Source organism: Brassica rapa, chromosome A09, assembly GCF_000309985.2.
Source record: "Brassica rapa cultivar Chiifu-401-42 chromosome A09, CAAS_Brap_v3.01, whole genome shotgun sequence".
Classification (NCBI taxonomy): Eukaryota; Viridiplantae; Streptophyta; class Magnoliopsida; order Brassicales; family Brassicaceae; genus Brassica; species Brassica rapa.
In genome coordinates, this window is record NC_024803.2 from 11472779 (window position 1) to 11486769 (window position 13991).

General features: G+C 36.6%; 2 protein-coding genes across 2 annotated transcripts; one reads left to right on the forward strand and one right to left on the reverse strand.

The window, feature by feature from the left end:
• The first annotated feature begins 5229 nt into the window (after positions 1–5229).
• LOC117127688 lies at positions 5230–10212 on the forward strand. Its single transcript, XM_033278299.1, has 5 exons — positions 5230–7009; positions 7262–7846; positions 7957–8417; positions 8499–8592; positions 9062–10212. Exons 1-5 carry the CDS (start codon positions 6164–6166, stop codon positions 9764–9766), a joined length of 2691 nt encoding a protein of 896 aa, XP_033134190.1. The 5' UTR covers positions 5230–6163; the 3' UTR covers positions 9767–10212.
• A 187-nt stretch (positions 10213–10399) lies between these two features.
• On the reverse strand, positions 10400–12751 carry LOC117127689. Its single transcript, XM_033278300.1, has 2 exons — positions 12404–12751; positions 10400–12310 (listed from the first exon to the last, which is right to left on the reverse strand). Exons 1-2 carry the CDS (start codon positions 12749–12751, stop codon positions 10400–10402), a joined length of 2259 nt encoding a protein of 752 aa, XP_033134191.1.
• Between the last annotated feature and the right edge of the window lie 1240 nt (positions 12752–13991).

The window sequence follows — 13991 nt, forward strand, 5'->3', positions numbered from 1 at the left end:
CTAAATAATTCTATGCCTTAGATTTATTAAATGGTAAACTGAAATTTATTTTAAATAATTTTAAAAATTGATAATTCAGATTTGCTTTGGTATTTTAATTAGTCATATTAAGTTGGGGAAATTACATGTTTAACACTTTCATGGTACCACTTTTCATTTTTACCACCACTAATGAGACATTTTCAAAAATATCTTCTTCATTAAGTGGCAAAAGACTTTTATGCCCTTGTTATTTATATATATAATAATTTATTATTTAAATAAAAATAAAAAATAAATAAAAAATAAATAAAATAAAAAAAAATTAAAAATAAAAAAAAAGTAAATTTTTTTTATGTTTTCGAATTATACTTTTTCAAATTCGAACTTTTTAAAAAAAAGTAAATTTTTTTATTTTTTTTTCAAGTTTCGTTTTAAAAAATCGAAAATTATGTTTGAAACTATTTTAAAATTTTTTTTTATATTTTTAAGTATTTATTTATATATTTATTAGAATCCTAAATTTTACATTCCAAAAATCATACCTCACCTCTTAACTCTAAACCCTAAGTCTAGATTAGTTAACCCTAAGGGTATAATTGTCTTCTACCCTTCATTAAAAGTGAGAGTAAAAGTGATTAGTGTAAACATGAAAAGTGGTAATATGAATGTGCTATTAATGGCAATTTCCCTATTAAGTTTCACAAATATAAAAACATAAAATTTAAAAGCAAATTAAATATTATGAAAACAAATAATTTTAATAATGATAAAATATATATATCTACCTTGTTAAAGTATATAGTGTCATGTTATTTAAATTATTTTATCAAAAGATGTTTCATGTTAATTATTTTTTATTTTTTAAATTTCTCCTAAAAATAACCAGTTTAAAAAAAAATTGTGTGATTGTATTTTAAAAATCATATTATATAACTAAAATATAATTTATAGATTTTTTTTGCTTTAATTGAAAAATATTAATTCAATAAATATATGAAAAATAAATAAAGCATTTCAGTAAAAACTAATTATAAATTATTTTTAGTTAGTTAAACATATATCAGTTTATGTTACTTAATTATGTTATGTAATCATCTAAGAAAATAGATAGATATATAAAAATTATTTCTATTACTTTGAAAATATTTTTTTTTGTACTGTTTAAAATTATGTTTTAAAAGAACTAATATTTTTTCTAATATCAAGATTATGTGTTTGAATGTTGTTTTATGAAATCATATTATATGCAAATATATATTTTCATCTAAGAAAATATAGATATAAAGAAATATTTTATACTTCAAAAGTATATTTTACGTTATTTAAAAAAAATAAATGGAATATTTTTACTTTGTGAACTTTAATTTTTAATGAAATCATATTGTATATACATATATTTTCGTTTTTAATTTTTTTTTTAATTTATAAATGTTTCCTTTTTTATTATTTATATGGAAAATTTTAAAAAGGAAACCTAATAAAATTTTTAATAATAGTATTTAATTGTAATATTTTTAGTTCATTAACAGTATCAGTGTAATCAATTATCGTGAGAATTAACGTAAGTGCGAAACATAAGAAACTGACTTCTCAAATAATATTATAGAGATTTTTTTCTAAAAACTCAATTTAACCATTGATTTTAACTTTAAAAACTAATTTATGTATTGCTAAAAAAACCTAATTTATGTATATAAAACTTATTCAAAAACTAATTTAAAAAACAAAGTAATTAAACACTAAAAAAATCTCCAAATCCCAGTGTTTTTAAAACCGGACCGGAAGCTGAACCGAAATTGTTTTTGGTCACGTTTCAATATGGTTCGGCCGGGTCAAACCTGGTTCAATAAGTTGGTTTAATATATTTTAGTATGTAAATTTTAAAGTAATATTATTAAATATAATACATATTTAAAATATAAATAAATTTTAAACATAAAACATTATAAATATAACCTAGTTTTATGTTTAATAGATTTTTTTATAGATTTTTGATAGTTTTAGTGGCTTTTATCGGTCTAAAAGTTTGAAATCCAATCCATCTATGTGGTCGGTTCATGGTCGAACCAACTACTAGACCCAACCTGACTATATAACCGGTTCATGGTCGAATCCGGTCCATCTCTCTCTCTCTCTCTCTCTCTCTCTCTCTCTCTCTCTCTTCTCTCTCTCTCTCTCCTCTCTCTCTCTCTCTCTCTCTCTCTCTCTCTCTCTCTCTCTCTCTCTCTCTCTCTCTCTCTCTCTCTCTCTCTCTCTCTCTCTACGCCAAACTGGCCATAATCGAATCTTTGGCTAAAATCCCTTCCTCTCCCTCCGACACTGGTCTCACATGAAGGTAAACTCGACATTGTTCCTTCCTATTTCTTCTTTGTTTTCGGTTTCGTTCTTTGTTTCTATGGAGTAATCTGAAGCTTTACCTTCTCTATCGGTTTCTATGGAGTAATCGACAAGCTCGCACATGCCAGTAGACGTGAAAGCTCAATTGTCTTCAGTTGCTAATTCTCTTTCAGGTGATCAGAACTCTGATCTAGTCTCTCGGAGAAGGAAAGGGCAGGCTAGAACACGTAAGATTCCTCACTTTAATTTAACTAGGTTCGTAATCAAGAGTCTTTGTGTTCTTGAATTGTTGATTAGTTATTGCATATGCTGTTACTTCTTTTTTATTTGGATTATTCTTATTTCTTCTTATGTAGTGTAGGCCCCTAAATCAATACCCAATGTTTTGAAAAGCGGACCGTACATTTACTCGGCATTGTAGATGGGTCAATAGTTGGATTGGTCCAACCGGTTCAACCAGGTTTTTAAATTTAAATTTTATTTTAGATCAAGTAACTATATATATATATATGATTATAAAATTATGTTTTATAAAATTTTATATCATTGTTAGAATCTAACAATGATATGAAATAAAATGAAAACTTGTAAAATAATATAAAATATAATAAAAATAATTTATTTAGATAGATATTTAAAAACAATATGATTTTTATGAAATCTTTTTAAAATTTGCAGTTTTTAATATTTTTACTTGAATATGAGAAAACCGAATTCTAATATTGAACCGGGTCACCGGTTTTATCGAGTTTTGCTGGTTTTTGAACAGGTTTGCAGGTTTAACTCAAATCCATTTTTTAGTACAACCTGAAACCGGTTAGAAGACCGAGTCACAGGTCGGTCCGGTCCGGTTTTCAAAACACCGTCAATACCCCATATCTACCAAGCATTTTATGCCTGTTCAGATTGATAAACCTGTATGGGGGCTATTGATGTAAGTCCCTGTCACTCTGTTACTAGCAATGTTGAACACGGCTCAACTCATTTTTTGATAATGGAATCGTCCTTTAGTTGAGAATGGCTTAGTGTTGACAATTTTACATGAGCTGTTAATGTTATGTAACAATTTGATTGCCTGTCAATGACTTTGTAGCTTTAACTATCCCCTGTTATATGCTTCTAACAAATTTTCTTCCATTACTTTCACATCTAGGGGACTCCCAAAATCGAACCAAATAGTGAGCTCCAAAATACTGTTGAGTTTAGTGATGCTTTCATTCATTTAGCTTCTGCTCACTCAGTCTCTTGAATGAGCTATAGTTTCAAATATTGTATGTCCTTGCTGAATTTTTTTTGTTTCATTTTATACTCATCTTTATTTCTACAACTAGCAAGGTTTTATACTTGCATTGTAGATAAAAACGCCTGAGAAAAATAAGAAAATGCGTGAGACTTGTAAAGTTAGTATTATTTGGATGCCACGAAGATAGGTGTTGGCGAGGCTTCCTTCATCACCAGACGTATACCCTTAGCTTAAAAAGTGATTTAAGTGTATGGTTTTATTTATTTTACTCTTTGTCATCTTTTTGGGGTCCTAAACAAGACCCTAAACAAGACCCTAAAACAAGTCCATAAATCATGGTGTCAGCATCATGATCATCCCAATCAACTTCCACTTGTTTCATCTTTTATTTCTTCTTCTTGCTCTGCATCTCAGCAAACATATTACTTGATTCGTCACCATTGTTACAAAACCATTCTCTTTAAATCTTCTAAGGTAGAGCTCAATTCCAATAACAATAACCTATCCCCTTTGTCATCAGCGGGAAAAATCCATCCCGTTGTTGCACCTAATTTCCATACACCACATGTAGTATAGATATGAATCATAGAAGAAGAGTTTTCGAAAATCACAAGAAAAACTATGGAGAAATCATTGTTTGATGAAGAATAAAAGGTTAAATCGATTTTTTTGATTTTTTGACAAGGAAATCGCCTCTGCACGTTGTAGGAAAGTTAGAAGATTACAAAAAAAAATTGGAATATTTTCATAACTGAACTTCCAAAACTTTTGGAAATCAGGTTTCCTTACCTGTATAATGTACCTTTCACATTGCGTAGAAACCAGACAACAATTCCATAAGCAGATTCTACTATATGTAGCCTTTTGAATTGTGTCTAGATTTCATATTCCTATAATTATAGAATCGCTCATAAAAGTAGAAGTTGCATTCCAGGACAAATGTAGCTACATTTACAATGCGTAGACTTTGCATTCTTCATATTTAGAATTTTATTTAAAAGTAGAATATTGGTTCTAGAAAAAGTATATTAACTTGTTTAATCTAGAATTCAATTTCTACCATGCCATTTTTCATAGAATAAGAAATCTATTTTCTGTAGAACATAATTTAAAAAAATATTTCAACAAGTGTTTTCAGCCAAAACTAACCCACAACTTGATTTTAATCCCAAACCTATACCCAAACTTGAATCAAATGCAAAACTAACCTAAAAGCCTAGTGAAATTACAGCTCAGTCCCTTGTGACCAAACAAAAAAACAGAAGCCATTTTTACGAATATAGCCCCAGTAAATCGTCTGAGTCGTCTGAATTGTTGGAAGTCGTCTAGACGACTGAAACTTCAGTCTTCTAGACGACTGAAACTTCAGTCCTCTAGACGACTGAAACTTCAGTCGTCTGGTACCAGCTTATTTTAAAAATAATTTATAAATCTTGTAAAAAATATTTTGATGCGTGAAAAATAAAAATCAAGTAATTATAAACAGTTTTAAGTGATATAAATTAAGATATGATAAAATTGATTTGTTTTGAAGATAGATGAGTGGAAGTAGTGTATCATTATATTCTTTGGTTTAGGAGTTTGGCAAACATATGTTGTAGTATTGTATGTATTGTTAGGGTTAGATCTTGGAAAACTAAAATGTTTTTTTCAAAAATTAGTTTTCACCAATATGTGTTTATTTCTGTGTATAGTAAACACTTTTCAAGTTTGATTTGATTTTATGAAGTGTTTAATTAGATAAATAAGTTTAGGGGTTATGTTTAGGGTGTGGACGACTTATATTTCGGTCGTCTGTTGAATAATTTACACGGACGACGTATATTTCAGTCGTCCACATCGTACCGAACCTTTAATTTTACCAATGTACGTTTTAACCTAACCGGATCATTTACCGGACATATAAAAGCTATTTTTTTCACTGTTTCACAATTTTACGAAACCCTAGCGCCGTTTCTCTCCAACGGCGATTTCGAAGGCGATAAGACGAAAACCCTACCGTGGTCGTGTTCCGCCGTTATCTTCGCCGGTAATCTCTCCGATTACGACGAATCTCGTTTCTCCTTCATGCCGTAGAGTATTTTCGTAGTTTAAACTGACCGTCCGCTTCTTTTTTTCAGATCTGAAATCTCGTTTGCCAAACTCCGCCGCCGGTATGTTATTTCTCATGTATTAAGGCGTTTAGCCGCCGGAAAAACCCTAAATATTTTAGTATTGATTCTTCTTTTCCCTTCGATTTGCAGATCTGTAACGGCTTGGGGCCACATCTTCTCCGACCATATCTTCTCGGACAATATATTCTCCAACTGTAAGTCATTCGTCTTTTGTTTAAAAGATTTTGAGATTGTTGTAGTCTTTTGCTGAAAGATTACCCAGACGACTTCCAGGAAGTGAGAAGACTACTCAGACGACTTCCAGGAAGTGAGAAGACTACTTGGACGATTTCCTGGAAGTCGTCCAAGTAGTCTTCTCACTTCCTGGAAGTCGTCTGAGTAGTCTTCTCACTTCCTGTAAGTCGTCTGGAAGTCTTCTATAGCATTTAGCATAGTGCGCAACCTATGTGTTTGAGATGGTTGTTTGTGATTATTTGCAGGCCTTTAAATGGATTTACCAGAATTCCCGCCGAGGATGTTTACATTAGGAGAAGAGCCTGATGCAATCAGGAGCATTTCGTATCATTCTGATGACACGAAGTTGTTTAAAGCTCTATGTGATTGTCTCACAGCTGACGAATATGAGGATCTGAAGGCGTCGAAGTTAGGAGTGTTCATCAAATTCAAGGAGCTTGACTTTGGTTGGACTTCAAGGCTGGTACATTTTATGCTCTCTTTCCAGCTAGACATCAAGAAGAAGTTTGAGCTCTGGAGTCTTGTCGTTTCACAACCTGTGAGGTTTTCACTGATAGAGTTTGAATACCTCACTGGGCTGAACTGCGATTACATCAAGGACCTGGAAAATCCAAGGTGTGAGGTTACGACGGAGATGGCTGCTTTCTGGGAGAAGATGGGTGTTGATATCGATACTGGGCCAAGTATTGATCAGATAACAGAAGCATTTTACAACTGCGACGAGTGGTCTCGGGATGATCGCATGCGGCTGGGATACCTTGCCATCTACGCAGGGTACATCGAAGGGAAAAAGTTCTCATCCGCTACATCAGCTAGTCTTGCAAGGCTAGTGATGGATTTAGAAAAATTTGAGAATTATCCATGGGGGAGAGTGGCGTTTAAGGTGCTGATGGATTCTCTGAAGGCAAAAGACTTGACGCAAACTGGTTACACTGTTGATGGGTTCATACAAGTGCTCCAAGTGTGGGCGTACTATGCTCTGCCAGAATTGGGTGCTAATTATGGGTCTCCCGTACCAAACAGACCGTCTCCACTGTTGCTGGCTTACAAGGGTGGCAAAAGACAACGCAAATTTTTTAAGGCTGCTATCAATAAACAGGTACTTAACTTCACTCCTAAGACTTCTCAGACGACTTAAAGTTAAGTCGTGTGGAAGTCATCCAACAAAAGACCACTCAGACGACTTACTTATAAGTCGTCTGAGTGGTCTTTTTGTTGGAAGACTTTCAGACGACTTAACTTTAAGTCGTCTGTGATCAAAATACTTCTCAGACGACTTAACTTTAAGTCGTCTGTGAACAAAATACTTCTCAGACGACTTAACTAAGTTTATATCTTTTATTTATTGCAGACTATCGTGAAGAACTTCGTTCAGAAGGATTTTGATGAAATGTTTCCAAAATGGGACGGAGACGTAGATGACCCTGCCGCGGATAACATAATTAAAGTCATGTTTAATGATCCTGGATGGGAGTGGACCATGGAATGCTGGCCAGTCACCGGTACTCGCAAGGTTGTGAAGATGGAAGTGATTCCAGTGAAGAATGAAGTGAGTCCCGTGAAGTCAGAGAGTGTTGTGAAAGAAGAAAGTAGCAGACCTCGGAAGAAAGCTCGTAAAGGGTCTTCTGTTTCTGCTGAGAAACCTGCGGCGGGTAGTGAAGGTCAGCAGATTGAAAAGACCTTGAAGGACATATCTGATGCCATTAATCTTGGCTTTGGGACGTGTCTTAAGGAGCTCAAGTTACTGGCGGATAGGATTGAAGCTGTGGAGAAGAAGGTGGGAATCACCAACAGAGGGGGTTCATCTGATGATCGTCAACTTACAACCACTTCAAATCCACCAAAACCTGTTGACGAACCCGGGGTTAGTACCAAAACCTCTCCCAAAATTGCAGAGAAGAGAGTCACTAGGCAATGTGTTAGGAAGAGTCAGGACTGATGTGATTTGTTTCTTGTGTGCTTTGATGAACATGTGTGCTTTGTTTCTAGTGTGCTTTGATGAACCACTGTATGCCTTGATTCTGAACATGTGTGCTTTGTTTCTAGTGTGAATTTGATCTTTTGTTAATAGTTTTTAAACACACTGTGAACTCGAAATTGCAGAGTGAAAGTGTGAATGGGGCGAAAGCAGGACAGAAGGAAGCCAAAGAACCGAGTCTTACTACAGAACCGAGTTCCTCGAGAGAGCTCTGTCTTGTGAGTCCTGCAGACGACTTACCGAGTGAAGATCCTAGCCTTCTTATATTGGACAAACAAGTTTCGACCGCTTCAGATTTACTCGTTGAAGAAGCTAGAAGGCAGACAAAGAAGGAGACTGCTTTGGTGAATCTCCGTAAAAAAAGTGTGCGAGAAAGGAAGCTTGCTCCCACACAGCAAACTCCTTTTAAGGGAAACAGCACTGCCAAACAGATCATTCCAAACAAACAGGTTGGCGGAGGCTATGATCCTTTTGCACCCATTGACAAGATGAAGTCGAAGGAGCTCACTGCATGGGTGCAAAAAGATCCGTAAGTTGCTGTTAAAAATATGCTTACTTATATTTGATTAAAAAAAGCTTCCATTTGATTATTTACATTTTGTGTTTGCAGTTCTTATAAACTGCCTCTGAAAAAAAAACCACGTAGATGTCGAAGTCGATTCTATCAGGTCCTCCGAACCCCCTTAGAATGGCTAACCGACCATGTAAGTCTTCTGCTATTTTCTTACTCTTATATAAGTCGTCTGGTAGTTATCTGGTACTTTTCTGATTTGTATAAGTCGTCTGTGAGTCGTCTGTGAGTTGTCTGTCAGTCGTCTATGAGTCGTCTATAAGTCGTCTGGTAGTTATCTTACGTAAGTCGTCTGTAAGTCGTCTCTAAGTCGTCTCTAAGTCGTCTCTAAGTCGTCTGTGAGTCGTCTGGTAGTTATCTTACGTAAGTCGTCTCTAAGTCGTCTCTAAGTCGTCTCTAAGTCGTCTCTAAGTCGTCTGGTAGTTATCTTACGTAAGTCGTCTGTAAGTCGTCTCTAAGTCGTCTCTAAGTCGTCTCTAAGTCATCTCTAAGTCGTCTGTGAGTCGTCTGGTAGTTATCTTACGTAAGTCGTCTGTATGTCGTCTCTAAGTCGTCTGTAAGTCGTTTGTAAGTTTTTTTGACTTGTATTGTTTTATATGCAGCAAATGGATGCTTTTATTAATATACTGAGGCAACGGTACCAAAACCATCCAGAACATTTCAGGAGCGACAGAATGTGCTTTCTTGATCATGTCTTTTCTCGGCAGTGGAGGGCCTCCTACCCTGATTTTAAGAGCGACGCTCCTGATGCCAACGGTTTAGGAAGAAGACTCCCTGGTGGGGCGTGGAATTATCATGCAGGCTTGATACCTTCTTTTTGCCAATCTAAGAAGGTTTGGGGGGTGGATGTGGATGATATCTATGCACCTGTGAACTTCAAGAACGAGCATTGGATTGCTATATGGATATCGATCCCTAAGAGGCACATCGTCGTCTGGGACAGCATTGTCTCTCATATTAGGCCTGCAGAACTCGATGAGGTAATGGAGCCTTTTGTCACAATGGTCCCTTATCTGCTTGTTGAGTGCGCGCTCTCTGACGAACAAAAGGTTCAATACACATTGGAGCCATACACATATGCGAGACAAACCGTTGGAGTACCTCAGTGCCGAGCTGGTGATTGTGGGGTTTTCACTCTGAAGTACATCGAATGTCATGCTCTTGGGATAGAATTTCCCACCGCGTTTGACAAAAAACACGGGAAGACCATCAGGGAGAAGATGGCGCTGGATATATTTCGAGAGCTTCCTAAGTGCCATGAATGGGAAAACCAAGACAATGATGAGAACCTGGCAACGTATGATTAGATATTGGATGTGTTATTGCGATTGTATTTGAACTTGATGCTTTTGTGTACTGTTGTTAGGTAGATTAGGGGATGTTAACAGGGTCAGGATAGGATGATGTTTTTTGTAACCTATCCTCACACCAAACTAGAATTCCGTAGGAAATTAGTTTGGTAGTGCAGTAACCTTTCGGAATATGTAATGTTTAACTTGTATTTTTTAAATTGCACTGTTGGAATTAGTTTCGGAATATGTAATGCTTAACATAGAAGGTCTACAAAGAAAAGTTCATAAAACATATAAATTCATAACATAGAGTCTACAGAGAAGTTCATAAAACATAGAAAATCATTGGACGACTTACTTAAAGGTCTTCTGGACGACTACAGAGAAGTTCATAAAACATAGAAAATCATTGGACGACTTACTTAAAGGTCTTCTGGACGACTACAGAGAAGTTCATAAAACATAGAAAATCATTGGACGACTTACTTAAAGGTCTTCTGGACGACTTACCAGAAGAAAATTCTAATTAAGACGTTGGACGACTAACCAGAAGGTCTTCTGGACGACTTACCAGAAGAAAATTCTAGTTAAGACGTTGGACGACTTACTTAAAGGTCTTCTGGACGACTTACTTAAAGGTCTTCCACGTCAGTTCTTACATTGTGGACGCTTATGGCCAGTTTCTTTGCAGACTGAGCACCTATAAACCCTGTGTTGCTTCCGGGGTTTGCGTCCTCTCATCCTGGATAGCTCCAACCAAGATTGCCATCTTGATTTCTTCTGTCTCCCCGGACCACGCTTTACTTCCGGAGGAAAGCATGTGCGTGCCTCAACAAGTTGTCCAACACAAGGATATATATTCTCTGAGTATCCTGCAAACAAAGTATCCTTTGAGTAGACCGGCCACACAAGTGTGGAGATATGCACACCAGCTGCTGTTCCAGCTGCTATAGCATGAGAGCAAGGTATTTTCTCGACTTGATAGACACCACAATCACACTTTTGAAGTTCCAGATCAACATTACAGTCCCTATTGCCACCTTTCACAAAGAACTTCCATCCATCAATTTGTTGGACTCTCAGAGTATACGCGTTCTCCTCTCGGACAGCAAGCAAGTGTTCAACACCCCGACTATGTTGAGTTGTAAGACTCAAAGCATCTCCTCTCCTTTTCCAGTACCACCTTCCTAGCTTCTCCCTTATGAACTCCAGCAGGAACTGAATAGGAAATCCTCTTGCTCGCTTCAGTGCGGAGTTAATTGATTCAGCGATATTGCTCGTTTTTAAGTTGTACCTGTCTCCCTGACAATGAACCCTAGACCATAGGGTCACATCGGCTTCCTCCAGATACTCAGCAAGATCCGGATTTGCACTCCGTATCTCATCCATGTACCGATCAAAATCGTAAAGTGTATGAGCATAAGCAGCACCTTTCACCAAGTACAAGAGATGCTTCCCTTTATACTTTTTGACAATATTCTCTTGAAGGTGATAATAACATATTCCTCGGGTTGCCCAAGGAAACACCTTTTCACACGCATTTATAATGGAGGCGTGCCTGTCGGAGACTATCACCAGAGGATACTCATCAGATACACAGCTCGCCAATTTTGTGAAAAACCATTCCCAAGATTCATCATTCTCACCATCTACGATCCCAAAAGCCAATGGATATATCTGAAAATTACCGTCTTGTGCGGCTGCAACCAACATAGTACCCCCATACTTCCCACTTAGGTGAGTCCCATCTACCACAATGACCCTTCTCTGATACTTAAATCCTCTGATTGAAGCTCCAAAAGCAAGAAATAGATACTTAAATCTATTCAGAGAATCAAGTTCTATAGCTGTGATAGAACCCGGATTTGCTGCCTTGATTTGCTCCAAATATGAAGGCAGTCGCTCATACCCGTCTTCCGCTGATCCTCTCACCATTTCTTGCGCATATAACAATGCTCTGTATGAAGTGGTGTAATCAAGTGTCATGCCAAACATGTTCTTCATTGCATCTTTGATATGCTGCGGATTCAACCCATCAATGATTCCAACTCGATCTATGAAAAGTCGACCAATGTACTTCGGAGTACAACGTTTCCGCTGAGCGATTCTGTCTGGGATGGAACATGTATGAGTTGCCAAATACTTGGTTACCCAAAACGTTTTAGTCCCATGTTTCACACTTGCTCGGACCTTCCATTGACAACCACTAACACGACATGTTGCCACAAACAGAGTTTTCGTTGACTTGAATATTCTGAAGGAGAACCTACGCCTCACCGCTGTCAACCGCAACTCTGAAAGCAGTGCATCCTTACTAGCAAAACTCTGGTTGACATAGATTCTGTCTGCAGATGATCCTTCTCCTTCACAACCATATGCCCCTTTGTAATCATCAAAACAGATTTCATCATCTTCTTCCTCATCCTCATCTTTAACCTTTCCATACTCACTATAATCCTCAGCATCAGCAACAACAGGGATGTCAGCATCCTCCTCCCCATCATGATCCTCAGCTTCATCCCCCTCTTCAGCTTCATGCCCCTCCTCAGCTTCATCCCCCTCCTCAGCTTCATCCCCCTCTTCATCTTCATCGCTCACATCAGCTTCATCCCCCACCTCAGCTTCATCCCCCTCCTCAGCTTCATCCCCCACATGATCTTCATCCCTTTCCTCTGAAACCGTTCTCATCTTGCTAAAGCTTGATACACAAAGACGTACTTCATGCGTTTTAGTTATCTCGAGCAAGTTCCGAACTTGTCTATCACTTGTAACATGAATAGGAGGAAGGTCTGGAGCCATCTGTTGTAATGAGTAGGTTAGCTCCACAGACTCTGTGTTCATGTCCAGGTTATAATCTTCTTGAGCCATTGCAACAAGATCAGCATGTGTCGAACTTTCATTCAAAAATAACATTCTCGCTCCTTTGAAATGATCAACCACAAAATTCCAACATCCATCTTTCAACAACCATTCTCCATACACTGCATGTAACTGACGCATCATCTGAAAAAGTCAAAATATAACACATTAGCAAACTTAGAACAAAGAAAACGAAAGTTTATTAAAGACTGACGCGGACGACTTCAATCTAAGTTGTCTAGACGACTAAACTATATGTCGTCTGGTCAACGCAGAGGTTATTTTTGCAATTGACTTTGAAATCTGTTATTTCGGACGACTGAAAGTTAAGTCGTCTACTATTGTTTGGTTAAAAAAAAAACTCCAAAAAAGCTAGACGACTTACATTTCAGTCGTCAGAGGTTAGTTTTGCATTTGACTGGATTATTTCAGAAGTTTGACTTTTTGGACGACTTACATTTCAGTCGTCTAGTGAAAATTAAAATAATAATATTTTTTTAAAAGTAGACGACTTACAGTTAAGTCGTCATAGGTTAGTTTTGCAATTGAAAAAAAAAACTTCAAGATTTAATTATATACAGACGACTTATAATTCAGTCGTCCACGAGACGACTGAAATGTAAGTCGTCCAGGATTTACGAGGTTTGACCAGAATCTCGGAAAAAAGTCCTGGACGACTTACAATTAAGTCGTCTGGTGGACGACTGAATTATAAGTCGTCTGTGTATAATTAAATCTTGAAGTTTTTTTTTTCAATTGCAAAACTAACCTATGACTACTTAATTGTAAGTCGTTTACTTTAAAAAAATATTATTATTTTAATTTTCGCCAGACGACTGAAATGTAAGTCGTCTGGGGAAGTCAAACTTCTGAAATTATCCAGTCAAATGCAAAACTAACCTATGACGACTGAAATGTAAGTCGTCTAGGTTCTTTGGAATTTTTTTTGAAACCAAACAATAGTAGACGACTTAACTTTCAGTCGTCTCAGGTTACAGATTTCAAAGTCAATTGCAAAAATAACCTCTGCGTTGACCAGACGACTTCCAGGTAAGTCGTCTACAGCCAGACGACTGAAAGGTAAGTCGTCTACAGCGAGACGACTTCCCAAGTAAGTCGTCTGACGAACAGATCTGGAAAAAAACTCGATTTCATACCTTAAATTGGTGAGATAAGTTCCTTAGCATACATAAGGCTTCTCCAAGCACACAGAATCACAAACGAAAGTCACCCACCCATAATCGTTAGCTTCTATGACTTTATGAACCATAAAAATTTTAGAATCAAAATCTTGGGTTTTTTTAGCTCATTGTGGAGAGAAAGTGAGAGATATGTTGTGTTTAGTTCACAAGAATGGAAAAAGAAGAAGGGTAAATCGATT